This window comes from Brassica oleracea, chromosome C2 (genome assembly GCF_000695525.1).
Source record: "Brassica oleracea var. oleracea cultivar TO1000 chromosome C2, BOL, whole genome shotgun sequence".
Lineage (NCBI taxonomy): Eukaryota > Viridiplantae > Streptophyta > Magnoliopsida > Brassicales > Brassicaceae > Brassica > Brassica oleracea.
Window position 1 is genome coordinate 45,444,050 of NC_027749.1, and position 15,552 is coordinate 45,459,601.

At 32.7% G+C, this 15,552-nt stretch overlaps 2 protein-coding genes and 1 long non-coding RNA gene across 5 annotated transcripts; 2 read left to right on the plus strand and 1 right to left on the minus strand.

Annotated features, from left to right (window-relative positions):
- The first annotated feature begins 223 nt into the window (after positions 1-223).
- Positions 224-484, plus strand: LOC106326791. The gene is made up of 2 exons (XR_001267329.1): positions 224-312; positions 447-484. It is a non-coding gene; the product is annotated as an uncharacterized LOC106326791 (long non-coding RNA).
- Positions 485-577: 93 nt separating this feature from the next.
- On the plus strand, positions 578-1,501 carry LOC106324364. The gene is made up of 5 exons (XM_013762344.1): positions 578-727; positions 802-886; positions 996-1,131; positions 1,226-1,373; positions 1,491-1,501. Exons 1-5 carry the CDS (start codon positions 613-615, stop codon positions 1,499-1,501), a joined length of 495 nt encoding a protein of 164 aa, XP_013617798.1. The 5' UTR covers positions 578-612.
- Positions 1,502-8,919: 7,418 nt separating this feature from the next.
- Positions 8,920-12,640, minus strand: LOC106327816 (uncharacterized membrane protein At3g27390-like). Of its 3 annotated transcripts, none has more exons than XM_013766088.1 (8): positions 12,459-12,640; positions 12,034-12,250; positions 11,604-11,712; positions 11,191-11,517; positions 9,980-10,511; positions 9,702-9,897; positions 9,375-9,624; positions 8,920-9,291 (listed from the first exon to the last, which is right to left on the minus strand). In XM_013766088.1, the coding sequence occupies exons 2-8, from the start codon at positions 12,125-12,127 to the stop codon at positions 9,039-9,041; spliced, it is 1,761 nt and encodes a 586-aa protein (XP_013621542.1). In that variant the 5' UTR covers positions 12,128-12,250; positions 12,459-12,640; the 3' UTR covers positions 8,920-9,038. The 3 variants fall into 3 exon arrangements, with proteins under 3 accessions (XP_013621542.1, XP_013621544.1, XP_013621543.1); XM_013766090.1 differs by having other exon boundaries at positions 12,034-12,243; positions 12,459-12,631; XM_013766089.1 differs by lacking the exon at positions 12,459-12,640 and adding an exon at positions 12,337-12,448.
- Between the last annotated feature and the right edge of the window lie 2,912 nt (positions 12,641-15,552).

Here is a 15,552-nt window from a genome sequence, read left to right on the forward strand (position 1 = left end):
TGCAAATCACTTTTTGACAATACACATTTAATATCTTTCTTTAAACGATTTCATTATTTATTAGGGGTCATTAATATGAGAAATAAATCGACTTTATATATATAGGAGACACCCAAGGTCTTAAAATACAAACATTCTGCTCTTACAAGAACAATGGCAATGGTGCGAGCCTCCAAAAACATTGTTTCTTATATTAGAGAATTAAAACCCCGTAAAGATACGTCGCGTATTGAAGTTAGGATTGTTCGCTTGTGGAGAAACTATAACAAAGAATCAGGAAACACCATTGAAATGGTTTTTGTTGATAAAGAAGTAAGTATAAATCACACAAATGCATTTTTTTGAAGGAATGGTTTATTATTCATTTCGAGATACACTTATTCTGTGTTTATAAAACTCTTATCATTTATAGAGTACTGACGCATAACTTTTATATGAACAGTCAGGGGACAAGAATTCATGCTTCAGTTGGTGAACAACTCATCAAAAAATTTGATGACAAGCTACACGAGGGAGATGCGATTGTATTTTCTTTATCTTTTCCTTAATTTGCTAACTAAACATCTATAATCTGTATTTTAACTTAAGTTTAAATTATACAATAATGTGAAAATGATGTGTACTCTGTGGGGTTGTTATGCTAAACAAGTATACGATTACAGTATGAGTAACATGTCCACGATGATTATTTGTGTTATCAGGTTCTGTTCTGTTAAAGAGTGGAAAGGTATATAATGTTGTTTCTATTTGTGTAAAATTATTACTCGCATAACATATTAATAAGATCAAAATAATTTGTAGGTGCTTACTCCATATCTAGCGGGTATAATTCAACCCATATTTTGCTCAACCCAACACTTGAATTTATTGAGGAGTTCAAAGCAAGGTATGTCTCCAGCTTCTTACGTTCCACAACTAGATCTTTTTTTTTAATTTGTGAACGTCATTTTTAACTGAAACGTTTTTAAATTATGTGTGATTACTTGATTTGGCAGTCTCCCTATTGATTCACTTGCTCTTACAAACAATGATAGTAGCCAATGGTCTGTTGGTACTGCTACATCTATTCGTGCCAGGTTTTTTGTTCTTAATGAGAAGCTAACCATAAGAGAGATCATTGATAGTACTCGGGTATATAGACTACACCCTTCACTTTTTAATTCTTTACACATGAGTATATTCCATTTGTTATCAATGCTTTTAACATATTGTCATTGCCGAATAGGTTGGCACTTTTGTCACTCTGGGTACTATTGAAACAATTGATATTGAACGTGGCTGGCAATATTTAAGTTGCAAATACCACAACAAAAAAGTGATGCCTACAACCAATGTTGATGCTGATAACCGTCCCTTGTTCTTCTGCAATACATGTGATAAAGAATACAGTGATGTCATTTCCAGGTATTGTATTTTTAGATATACACACATTTTAGTTAGGTAGATCGTCATCGAAATGATATGTGACGTTTATATACTCATGTTTTCAGGTTCAAATTAATTGCCCATGTTAAAGACGATAGCGGTGAGGCTAATTTTCTTTTGTTTGATGCTAATGCTCAACAAATTGTGTGTCATTCCGCCGCTGAACTCTATGACGAGGTACTTTTAGAAATTCCATTGTACATCAATTAACACAATAAATTCTTTTGTTTAACCTATCTCTATGTAATTGTAGAATGAAGATGAAGACTTCTTACTAGAAGCAGTTAGCGATCTCTTTGGTAAGATAGTCCTTTTTGAGATTTCAGTTGATGCTGATAACATCAAAGGAAAGAGCTCTCAGTATGTTGTTCGATTGGCTACTGATGACCGTGAAATGGTTGAGGAATTTGCTGATTTGCCTCCTAAACCGGTATTACACTGATTATAATTGCGAAGAATTTGATTGTTACATTAGCATAATATTGATTTGATTAAATTTTGTCTCTTGCAGGTCCTAATGTTGGAGTCCGCAGATGATATTTCCTCTGGTTCTAGTGGTTTTTCAGGAACTCCTTTGTCTAAAAGAAAAAGCGAACAAGATGAAGACAGTTGCCTTGAGGATCAACACTCTGTCAACAAGAAACTCTCTCAAAAGAATCTCAAGGGCGAGTGATCTGTCGGCTTTTGAAAAAGCTTTACTTTCTATTGTTATGGCTGTGTTTTTGCATCATTTTTTTAATTTGGTCTAACTACCTTTGTTTTTGATTTTTTTAAGATTTGGTCTAAGTACCTTTATTTTTGTTTTTGTTTGGATTAAAACTTTTAAAAGTTCCTAGCTAAACCAGATCCCCTTTATTAATACAATATACACAAGGACACAATTGGTAACGTTTAAGAATCATTACATTCGTAAAATGATAATCGAACTGATCCCCCTTATAGGCTTTTATTGGCATAAATACAATTTGCCAGATGGATAGTGATGAGTTAGGAGACCGATTGTATTCAGGAGCATCCCGTATTCTGACTATTTCGATGATTGTATGTCAATTTAATATTATTTCATGTTAACTTATATTTAGAAACTTATAAATCTATCAAATAATGTTAACCCGTCAAATTGCTTACAAAATTTATTTAATTTTTTGCAGGTTTCTAATTGATTTTGCTTTATTTTTCGAGAATTGTACTTCATAATTTATATTGTTTATGGATAATCTTTTGATTTTGATTTTTATTATATTTTCTTTTAATATGTCTACATAAATGTTTTTTTGTTATTTATGGAAAATGATATTATTCACCTAAAATAAAGAATTACGACATATATACTATACAATTCTAATTAATGATAATATAAAATCTGTTATTTCTAAAATTATACACTATTTATTCCATATTTTGAATGAAAGTATCTTCGTAAACACACAAATTATTTTGGGACATTGCAATTATACATACACACAATATCTGCCTCTTCGTACTGAAGTTACTTTGTTCCCTCTCGTCCATCTCAAATATTGAGTACCAGTTGTTTTTCATGGCTGATAAATTCTTCCAAAGACGGTGGTATTATGTTATAAAATCCGTTACTTCAAAAACTATATACGATTTATTCCATATTTTGAATTTTCTTATGTCCGCAGGGTGCGGACCGGTCACCTAGAACGAAAATTAGCAATATTAATTATATTATATTTATATATATATATAGTTATATACACACGAGATCACCCACGTGTGCGCTTTTGTAGATGTGAGGCTCAAGATTCATAGAGCCGTAGATCTTTTGAACTAGTAAAGCTTCGAGACATTACGACCGTTTGTTATGGATACCCATTTAGGTCAATCGTGGCGATCACTCCACTGGATATTTTGGAGGCGAGGGTGTTACCTAAGACGTGGCAATATTCCATTTGATGACTTTCGAAAAAGAGGAGCTGGCAAGAGGAAAAACACACGAGGAACACTTTGTCGCATGACTCGCATAACATTTTTTTACCATGCATAAACATTTTTTTCACCATGTATAAACTTGAAGTTCAGCAACATGAGAGCAAACAATGAGAACGTTTTGTATGTGGAAAGTTTTTCTAATTGGAAGAAGTTCCGAGCCGAAAGAGATAGAGAACAATGTATATATTTTGAACAAGTTTGGGTGTTGATGAGAATTGGGATAATTCATATGGTGGACAATACATGAATCATTAGTCTCTTCTCAAATATCAATATGAATATATTCTCTTCACCGCATTAATGTTATGGTTTATGAATTAACTTGTTGATAAGATTCATGGGCTTCCAACTTAAAACCAATTGGCGGTAAGTGGAGTGGCCCAAATCCCTTATATATTACTCAAATCCCTTACATATTTCCAATGTGAGATCTTTTCTCCAACACCCTCCCTCGAGATAATGGTGGGTATAATCATTAATCTCGCAGAATCCATCATATCCCTTCCAAGAGGATGCTTTATTTTCTAACAATCTCGGCGGAACTGAGCCTTCTATGGGCCATCAGTTAATGGGATGATTGGGCCACTGTCCGGGCCGGATTACTGGATCAGGGTATTGGGCCGGCTCTGTTACCATGATAAGATTCATGGGCTTCCAACTTAAAACCAATTGGCGGTAAGTGGAGTGGCCCAAATCCCTTATATATTACTCAAGTCCCTTACATATTTCCAATATGGTATTTTTTCTCCAACACATGTTGATTTGGTACATTCCTTTATTGTGCGGAATGTTCTTATAATCCATTAACCATGTTAATTAGTGTTAGCCAACTGAAATATTTGTTGATTAAAGTGTATATATTTTCACCACTAACGTTGTTAAACGATGGAATCTAAACACAAATTTCGAATTATTTGACTGTGAGTCTATAATAATGAATGATTATGTATGTGCACTTACATTTGCGGTCTTCTTATCTCACTTTGGGTACTATTATTAGAATCATCTAAAAATACGTAGATTTCATGTTTAAATTTTGGATCAAAACTATAACGTGGTGACACATTGTACAAAACTTGGACAAATGAGTTTTAAATCAACATCAAATCATTAAAACTTGTAGGATGTTAAGAGAGAAAGAAGTCATCAACCCAAATGAATTCTATCTAATACTAAATTCCCACGGACGACGCCTCTGTATTTCACCTTGATTATGTGACATATCAGAAGCATATAGTCTCATGCCGCTGTTATTCTCTATCTCATATACATGAGGCTTTGCTTGTCTAAAACAAGCATACATGCACCATGATGAAGGGTGAAGGTGCATCAACACCAATATAAATTTATTTCCAGCTATTTATAGTCATATTAACCATTTAGTTAGAGTTTCACCATTATGTATCATATCATGGTACAATTTTTATTATCATGAATTACCCAAAATGAAGTTAAAGTCAAATGGATGACATTTTTAAACGGATTTTATATCATACAATACTGGTTCTTTGTTTTCTATAACAACAATTCGATCTTCAGAAGTTTTTGGATGTTGATACACCTCTTCAACGCTACAGAGCTAGCTGATCTTAAATCCAATTAAACATTTTTCTTGATCAAAATCAAAGTAAAAGAAAGAAACTAATTCCCAAAAGTTATAAATCTAAGATCAATCAGTCAGATTCATAAAAACCATCTTACAAAAAGAAACACTAGAGAAATCAATCCCTAAAAAAGTTACAAACTTAAGATTAATAGTAGATTCAGATCCAATAAAAATTAAAAGTTTGAAAGTGAAAACTAATTTGTCCGAGAAGAAGAGCTTTGTATTTTTCTCCATATTATTGATTTTACATAATAAACATAATATTTTTTTCCGCTTGCTTCATCTCTCTCTATATATATTTTTGTCTACACTCCAAAGTGAGAAACAAGAATAAAAATTAACACAAAAGAGAAAATCAGAGAAAAAATTTACACATTAAATACATACATGGCGATAGGTGTCATGATTTGATTTTTGTCTCACAACAATATCTCTAATTTCCATTTTATATTTTACTAATTATGTTTATTCTTGTATTTGTTGCAGATTGTATGTTGATGCAAGAGAGCACTTTCGTCTTCTTTTTGAAGCCGGTTATTCCATCCAACTAATTTCCAATAACGGCGTCTAAGTATTTCTCATTTCATGTATATCTATACTATACTAAAAGTTAAATATATTCAAAGGAGAACTATGCCGCATAGGATTAAAAATTTAACCAATAGGAAAGAGCCATCTGTCCCATCTCCTAAAGCATCTCTCTCTTCAGCCTTTGTCGCGGTAAGGTTAACGATTCTGGCCTTTTCCACTTCTTCATTCATCTTCATCGCCTTCCAGCTTCCCTTTCAGTTGTAAATCACCATTCAACTTCTCCTCCTCCCACTAATACATCTATTTTTGCATTCATCAAATCGAAGACAACAACTCCACGAATTACTATTCCACTTCCCCTCTAAACCCTATATATATATATCTATACGCCAACTCCACTAATACTGCTCAAAACATTTCGTAGTTGCAGAATACTAGGTAAATTTTAGTTACAGGATCTACGGCTCCGCCTTGAAAGTCAGGCTTCCATGTCAGTTCTGATTTTGTTAGCCTTTTACCATCAGACAGAGAATACTAGGTCGATTTAGGTTTAGAAGTCTTCCATCTGATTGGAATATGTACCATCTTATTCAGTGTTTCCCAATTTGTTTATATCACAATGCTGCAACTGTAATTAACATCTCAAGCAGATGTAAATTGCTCAATCAGATGATGTGGAATTGTTGTTTTTCCTTCCAAAGCAAAAGTTTTTCGTTTTTAATTTTTGGAAGTTGCTCGCTATTCTTTCTTTGGTGTTCGTAACTCTCCTCTCCATTATGCTGCCGCCCAGTGCCACCACGAAGTATCCCAGTTTCTAAGATCTTAGAGATTTTAACAAGTTTTGATCTTTATGGTAAGGATGATCCTAATATGGGTTTTGTTGTTTATATCCACAGATATTTTATGTGTTGGTGGAATCAGGAGTTGATATCAATCTCTGTAACTAACGTGGACAGGTTATAGCTTTGTACAAACGACTTTGATGCAGGCTTGCCAACATGGTCATTTGGAGGTCGTTTGATTCTCATTCGTTTTGGTGCTAATGTAAGCATTTGATAAACTTTTATTCTCACAGATTGAGTGATTGTGTTTGATTAATCGGGTTGATAGAATCACATATCATGTTAGATAACAGTAGTCCTCTTTATCATATCCTTTGTTTCATAATATAATGACTCCTAACACTTCTTTCTAACTGATTTTCTATTTTGTATTTATTTCATCACAAAACTTCTATAAATGTTTTATAAATGATTCTTAAGTATTTAGACCATTTTCAATGATAACACAAAAAAATAAACTATAATTCACTCTAAAATAGAGTAAGTCTATTATAGAGTTGGATTTGCTCCAATGGTTCACTCTATAATAGAGTTACTCTATAATATAGTAGATTATTAATTAATGTTATTTTTGTGTATCATTGGAATTAATTAGGAGAATTTAGTTTAGTCTTATTTTTTATCATAGATTTAAAGTTAATTATGAAAATTGTTATTTTTAACAAAAACAATTAGAAAGTGTATCAAACTTATGGTAAAATTAGAAATCCCCTAATTTAATAACATTTAAATATGTAATATGAGCGTTTGTATATGAACAATTTAATATATATCATACATTAGAAGGCACATTGTCTTATTTTGGTTGTTTTAAGTATCTTACAAACATTTGTATTATTTTAATACAAAAAAAAACTAACTAGATGCAAAATCACAACCCAAATCTTAATTATTATTTTTAACAAAAATATTATTTCGATTTATATTTAATAATCTATTGCGATTGTACCATACAAGATATTTCTTAACATGTATTTTTTCCTTAATGGGGAGAATTCACGTATCAGGATACAAAAATATATAAGACAATCATTAATTTTAGTCTTTTAACTGAGGTTCTTAGCTTTTTCTTAGATTTTAACTAAAAAAACTAAAAATCGTCTCTTAAATAAGAGATAGAAGAGCTGTCTCTTACCCGAAAAGTGTTAAAAAACACAAAAATGTCAAATCATGAATTAAGAACTCCGGCTAAGAGATCAGGATTAATCATGCCATAACCAACGCTTTGTATCTAATATCTATAATGTCTTTTATTTTCATTCTTGGAAAATCGATGTTGAAAAATAGGAACCTCATGAAAACTAATAACATTTAAGAAAATGAGATTTAGCAGAGAACGACATATAGAAAATAATATTTAGTAGATATATTTAGTCTTCATAACATAAGAACCTCATTAAGTGTTTGATTGGTAGAAGCTATAGATTTAATTACTTTGCTTTAGAATATAAAATGTAAGTCTTTCTATTGTAGCTATATAATCTATTGATATAGATTTATATCAATAACTTTCAAATAACTTTGCTCAAAAAAACTTTCAAATAACTAAATATAAAATTTAAGAAAAAAATTGATTTTCAAAACCAATATAATTTTTAATTTAACTTTTGAGTTGTATCTTTAAATTATTTTCTTAGAGCATGGTTAAATTAAAGTAGATGTGGAAAAAAAAGTGTGGAAATCATTCAGAGTAGTACTTACCAATCACCTTCGAAAACTATAGTATTTTTCTCAACAGTTCTGAAATTTCAGAAAAAATAAGAAATTAATTGTTTACTTTATATCGAGGTATCTACAAAACATATTTATTATATCCAACATTTTTAAAATTCGAAGAAAATTTTCAACAACCCCACTTTATTTTTCATGTATACTACTTCTAGAAAGATTAGTTTTCTTGGTAAAAGCTTAAACACTTAACCACTAATTATACAATACGAATCAGCAATATAGAACGAACAGAGGAGTTAGGAAACCAAAATTTTAAATGATTAAATTTTTAACCTATTTTTTACTATGGCAATGTTTTAAATAATGTATTTTATCATTATTTACGTTTTGCATTCTAATAAGTTATAATTATTTTAGTAATGTATATTTATCATAGTTCCAATATATACTATATATTTATATAAGAACAAAATATTTTAAAAATAAAACAAAAATTATGAAAATAAACCCGGGCGTAGCCCGGAAAAAGCTCTAGTTGATTTAATTAGGCAAAAATCAAATTAGATACTTCTCTGAAAATCACTATATTAAACCAAACTTCTACTTCTGTCGGAATGGACCCCTAACGTCTTGAGAGTTCAATTATAATGGGGCATTTGTCAAAAGCCTTTCTGTAACACGGTAGTGACGGCCTTGCTTGTTATTTCAAGAATAAGATTCATATGAGAACATACAATGAGAATGTTTTGTACTTGTCAAGTTGGGCATTAGCGCATTGTGCATAGTTTTTTTAAAATACTTATAAAGGACAAGAACAATATTTGGTGAATTGGCGTTGCTCTTGAATTGCAACATCATATGGTGTGAAAAATAAAAATAAAAGTTATGAAGACACAACATGGTTGAATTTTATATTGGAGCAACCTGTCATATGAATATGAATTAGACATGAAACAAACATTCACAAGTCTAGTAAAAAGAGATATTGCATACACACGTTCCCAGGATTAAACTAAATCTACATTCCGTGACACACCCTTCCTTGATTCTTGGTCGGATCCATTGATACTCTCTTTCCTTCTGAACGATCTATGACTGAATATCCTAGAAAATATCTTAACCGGACCAGGCGCTTCTCTTATAGTTTCTGAACCGTCACGGTCCTGGACCTCCAAATCATCCGATAGTTTCTTCACTAATTCCACAAAATGTCTACGGTATGTTGGATACCTTGACACCGTTTTCGTCAGCCCTTGAATCCTAACAAACACACACAAAAAAAGTTCAAAAATAGAAACTTTAGCCTCTCTTTATATATAAATATAGAAACTTTTAGACATTACCTGCGAGCAAAGGCGTCAAGCTCAGCTCTTTTACGCTCGGTGAGAAGAGGAGAAGATGAATCAGCATACGAGTTCTTTAGCCTCTCTGAGTCTCCATACAGCAACACCAACCTTCCGAGATACTCTTCCTCTTCATCAGTTAAGTTCGTAGCTTTCATCTGCTCCTTAAGTATCAGAAACGGATTCAGAAACCAATCAAAGAAAGCGTCTTTCGGTCTGTTCTTGGTAGTTAGTTCAGTTACACCGTCACCTAACACATAAACATTGCGTCATTAGTTCAATCCTCGTTGATGATTCAAGAAAACAAAGAAAAGGTTGAGACTTTACTGAGCAACAAGCCAGAAGTATTTGCTTTGACAGAGCGTAGAATCTCATAAAGAAATCCATAAGCTGGTAAGCCAACGCTGATGACTTGGCTGCCATTACTAGACCTCGCGTCTTCGATATCTTTTGAGTTTATCAGTCCTTTACTCGCCAAAACGTCTCCAAACTTCCTACACTCCACAAAGAGACCATCCAAAAGCTGCAAGGTTTCAACACTCGTCAAAACTCAAAAAGTCTCTATTTTGCTATTTGGGTTTTTGATATAATAAGTGTGTGCTTACGTCAAGAGGCTTCACATCAATCATAGGGACTCTCACTGACCCTACTCTTGTTGAAGACATGTTCTTGATAGAGCCTTGTCTTGGTATAGGACCTGAAAAAGGTGTTGGTTCGGCTTCGTTTTTTCGATACTTTGGCCTTGGGAAGCAAGATCCTTCATTCATGTCAAGTATATCAGTGCTATACTCGTCGTAAATGGACACAGAGGCGACCACAAAGCATAGTCCATAGTAAAAAGATGATTCTTGGTATGAGACTACTCCTGCATAAGCACCGAGGAAGATGCTAGAGACCGCTGAACCAAGAACTGCTCCAGCGACAGCCAAAGGCCAAAGCAAGATCGCTAGGCCTGCTATGGGGACACACATTGTCTCCAAGAATGGACCTTCCCGTCCAATGAGGTCGTGAAACAGACGGTGCCAGCCTTTGAAGAGCATGTAAGGGCTTTTGCATAAGGCTACTAGTGAGATCAAAGGGAAAGCAACAAGAATCCCGAGAGCTGAAGTTATCAAAGCCCCTGGAAGTTGAAGTAGCCTGGAAATAAAAATGCAGATATAAAAGTAAAGCCCATTTTACCGGAAGCGAAAAAATACGCACTGGAACCCGACCAGAAAATAACCTACCCAAAAAAACCGAACTGAAAATTTACCAGTACCCAAATAAATCCAAAATTCCTCTAATGAATGAATCGGAACCGAAAAGAGCTGACACGAATAAACCCAAACTCGAAAAGAACCGATCCGAGTAGACCCGAACCGATAAGAACCGATTCATCCCTACCTAAAAACAAAATTTTTATATATTTCAATTTGTTTGCAATCTTTGTTATTACTTTTGTGAAATTTGTAAGTAATATAAAATCTTAAATGTTAAATTTAGAGTTTAAAAATTGGTAATTTCAATTATTAGTAGCTTTTTTTTTAATTTTATATAAAATGATAGATCTCAAACTAAATTTTGATGAAGTTTGGGTACTTTAAAACTTTTCCTGGTTTTCAATACTCGAACTCACTATAAACTCCGAAAATTATAAGTACTTTACATATATTTTAATTATAGACCCGAACTGATCCAAATCTGCGTACATAGTTAGTTCCAGATGTCTAAGGCTTGATCCAAAAGAAACCGACCTGAATCCGAAAACCGAATGACCAGGCCTAGTAAGCTCTATTGAAAGATACGTCAGAACTCAAGAACGAGCATAAACATATACCTTATCTCATGATAGTTCTGATCCGGACTACATTTTCTAATCTCATCCATAAATGAGAAGTAGGAGTGAAAGCACACGTCTTTAAAGTCACGGACAACAATGAAGCTGCGCTTGACGGTGCTCCAAGTTCCATCATAAAAGCAATGAAGAAGCGGGGAAGGCTTGCCCTCGCCAACGGCATCAAAGGTGGCGAAGATTGGTGAGAGAGAACCATATAAAGCTCCTCCAAGAACACTTGCTAAGACACCAAGAATTGGCCAAAGAATGATGGCGGCAGGTAGACATAGGCATATAAAGAGCTTCAAGATCGGTCCTAATTGTTTGGCACTGAGAAGAAACAAACAAGGAGAGTCTTTAACGCCTAGAGAGACAAAAAAAGACAATGGAATGTTTTCAGGAGAGGAGTTGGTTACCTCACTATTGAATAGAATGTCCAAACGATGTGGATGGGCAAAAGAGTTAGTATGACCACAGAGTTGCCTATAGTCACAACGAGGCATACCAGTGGACACAGAAGGATACCTAAACAACAAAGAAAGCATTGTTACACTATAATGAATTTGATAAGTGCAAATGAGCCTAAACAGAATCAAAATGCTTGGCTTCTTAAACTTTCAGACACTCAAATTAGCTCTATAGTTTACAGTATGAAGAACAATCACTAAAGTCAACATCCATGTAATGAAAGTCAACGTGAGTTAAAACCACATTGTCTGAACAAACTGAAAACTAGGCTTAAAGGGGTAGAGATCCATTGAAAGTTCAGACCGAAGAATGAAGAGATAAAGTGTGAAACATGGAAACAATGTTTAAAAAAAAAAAAAAAAACTCTAAAGGTCATACCTTTGATGACACCCAGAAACAGCAATGCAGTGAAATAAGGAAGGAACACTAAGAAATGCACGAAAGAAGCAATACATCCCTTTGGAGGCTCCATTTGATTTTTGAATCTTTCGACTAAACCCCACGAGTTTAACACAAACCCATCTCTCAAGAACCAGTCAACGCCTTCCTAAGAGCTTCAACGCTATTTTTGGTATTGATTTTGGAGTCCTGTAGGCTGTAAGCAGAGACAATGAGTCCATTGAGCTTAAAAATAAGTAAACAAAGAGCTGGACAGAACAAAAACAGAGTAAAAACGAGTACTTTCTTCATCTTTATGTAAACATCTCACGTGGGCAGTGATTTGCGATTAAGAAATCCTTGCTCTTCTCGAAACAAGATTTTTAAAAAATTTAAAATTAAACACGAGAACCAAAGAAACTGACCTTTTTATCCGAAGAAGAAGAAGAAGAAGCAAAGAGGGATGCTTTCGACTTATCTGCTGCTAATAATTTGTTTTTGTGGATGGCTTGAGCTTAACGCATTAGAAAATATCTGAACTTACAGATAACGAGGCATATAGAGAACAAACGAAGTAACATCAAAGGAGACTCCATGAAAATGCCCAATTTTGCAGTTAAAAATAGCTTTTATTTATTTATATTAACGGTGGTGACGGCTCCTTTTGTTGCAGGGGTGGACAAAAAAATCGAACCGAGTCAAACCGAACCAACCGAACCGAAACCGATTCAAACCGAACCAAAGTCTATTTCAAACCATTCGGTTGAATATTTTCCCAACCCGAATGGTTCGGTTTAAACCGAACCGAACCAAGAAACCGATGTGTTTTTGTAATTATTTAAATTAAAAATATTAGTAATACCAATATACTAAAATTATAATACTAAACAACACATTTTCTATTTTTTATTCATTAACATATATTCTTCTAACCTAATATGTAATCATCAAAATATTTGATTTAAAATATATCATTCATTGTAGGTTTTTTTAATTTTAATGATACAAGAGATATTACTAATGATGTTGTTTTCTTTTACTTTAGTTAACTTTCATTTGTTTTAATTCTTATATATTCTTTTGTGACCTTTTAAAAGTTTTTGTTTTAATTTTATATTAAATTTTATTCACATAGTTTATGTTTACATGATTTATGTTGTAAAACATAATTTTTGTTAGAGGACAAACGAAGTAACATCAAAGGAGACTCCATGAAAATGCCAATTTTGCAGTTAAAATAGCTTTTATTACTTTCCAGGTAAATTTGTATTGGTTGTAGTGGCGGCTACTTTTGTTGTCGGAATGGAATTTTTTAGGTTTTTTTTTCTGAAATGACATAATTTTCTGGCAATATTGGCAAATAAGTAACAATAATTTTCTGACATAATTAAAAAGGGTTGAAACTTTGAAGGAAAGAAGGCAACTTTTTTTTTTTGTAACACAGAAGGCACAACTATAGATCCATTGACAGGTACTCTTTCTATTTCTGAATAAGTGTAGACATTTTTCACACAGATTAAGATTAAAAAAGTTGTTGAAATATATATAAGTTTTTATTAATCACACATTTCTGACAAATAATATTTGAGATAAATAAAATTATTTATAAAATCAACGCCGTTTACAATTAATTTTCAGGTGAAATTAAATATAATTTGCATTGGAATTGTAAAGTTACATTTTTTATATAACAAAAAAATGGTTAGAATGACACTTATTATGAAACAGTGGGAGTATTAATTATGCAGATGGAAACTAGCATTGAAATTTTGAAGAAAAAAAAGCACAACTATAGATCCATTTATAAGTATTTTGCAAATAAATGTCACGTTAAAATGTTTTTAAAATATAGTAGTACATTGTAAAAAATTAATAGACTAAATGGTAAAAATAGTCGAAGATAATTGACATAAAAATGTATTACTCTTTTTAATAATCATTTTCTTTATAAATCAGATCATGATTAACATAAAAAGATATCTCCCAATGTAAGTAGATCAGGGATGATTTATGTTAAAGCAAAACAACTGGTTTGTTTAAATATAACTGGCATTCTAGTGTTAAGCGAATCGGCAGTTTAATGATTCTACACTTGTTAATTCTTTCTTTGGGACCAGAATAGATTCGTTTTGTTGTACGATTCGTCTTTTTGTGATTTTGTAGTGATCTAGAACGAGGGAATAAACAGTATTTTATACAGTAAATCAGTAATACCTAATTGCATATTATTTGAAGTGCTTCTAATGGTAGAAACGTGTATTCTTGTTCACTGATACCTGTGTTTTGTGTTGTCCAGCCAGGGCCGGTCGGTCCTGGATCATGTTAGGTGAAACATTCGCAACAGATTTTAAAGTTTTTGAAAATAATTACATATAAATAGGCTTCAAAAAACTTTTAGACCCTCAAATTTGTAAAAAAAAAAATTTTACATAGATCCAAGCGCAGGTCTATGTCCAGCAAAACTCTGCTGTGAGATCTATTCTCTCGTCATCATCCACCATGCACAGTTCACGGTTTTAAACCTTTTTAAAAAAAAAAAATTTGCCAAACAAAAACATTGATACTTCCACTAGAAAATGATTCGAGTATTCCCTTTTAATTATTGAAAACGATTTTATGCTAATTTAAAACATTGATTTAAAACATTGATACATCAAACCTCGTGTTATATTTGAAAACTGTAGCGTCAAGAAGATGAAGATCCCTAATATGCATCGCTTTATCAAAGGCTTTGTATTAGGGCCCAGATTGAGTTCAAGGTTTATTATATTACGAGTCCTCCGAGTCTGTCTATTTAGGGTGGATTTACATCCTCGCTCAAAGCCTATTAAACAATTAATTAAGCTCACTTCATTAGAAAACCCTATAATTTTCATTGTATAAACAAAATGACACATCTCTTTAGCAAAAAATCTTTTTTTTTTCCATTTAGACCTAGAACACTTCTTACAAAGAGTTTATAGATTCATATATTTACTTTACACTTGTAATCATACTTGTAATACAATCTTTGATCAATAAACTCTTTTTGATGTTCATTTTCTATTTGATTTCTATGTTGATTTCTCTTAAATCTCAAGAATCTAAGAAATCTAATTCTTAAATTCTTCATTGTAAGAATCTAACAAACACACCGTTTTTGGTTCAAACAGTTGGCGTTAGAAGGAAGAGACCAAAGAGAACTATCTTCAAACCATATCAAATTTGGAAAAACCCGAGATCTAGGGTAAAAAAACGAAGCAACAATGTCGTCTTGTTTCTTACGGTTGATACTCGTCAGTCTACCGAGCAAGAGAGATTCACCATAACAGGTGGACTTTGGTTTCATCGGCTTTGTTCATCACAAAAGAGGAGAAGCTGTTCGAGACTGATGTTAAGAGTTTTCAAGGCTCCTAAGACAAATGTTGTAGTATAAATGATTGTCGAACCAGTTCTGAGAGATATGAAAGCACCGAGAATGCAAGTAATCACTTAATCTAAGTGCAACCAATGGTTTTTAAAAGGGTTTTTAAACTATAA

Coding starts and splice junctions, on each gene's coding strand:
- LOC106327816 (XM_013766088.1), bottom strand. CDS start 12,127: ATGGAGCCTCCAAAGGGATGTATTGCTTCTTTCGTGCATTTCTTAGTG. Junction 9,625..9,701: donor TACTTCTGGCTTGTTGCTCA/GTAAAGTCTCAA, acceptor TTTATGTGTTAG/GTGACGGTGTAACTGAACTA. Junction 9,292..9,374: donor CTTGACGCCTTTGCTCGCAG/GTAATGTCTAAA, acceptor TGTGTTTGTTAG/GATTCAAGGGCTGACGAAAA.
- LOC106324364 (XM_013762344.1), top strand. CDS start 613: ATGATGTGTACTCTGTGGGGTTGTTATGCTAAACAAGTATACGATTAC. Junction 728..801: donor TTCTGTTAAAGAGTGGAAAG/GTATATAATGTT, acceptor AATAATTTGTAG/GTGCTTACTCCATATCTAGC. Junction 887..995: donor ATTGAGGAGTTCAAAGCAAG/GTATGTCTCCAG, acceptor TTGATTTGGCAG/TCTCCCTATTGATTCACTTG.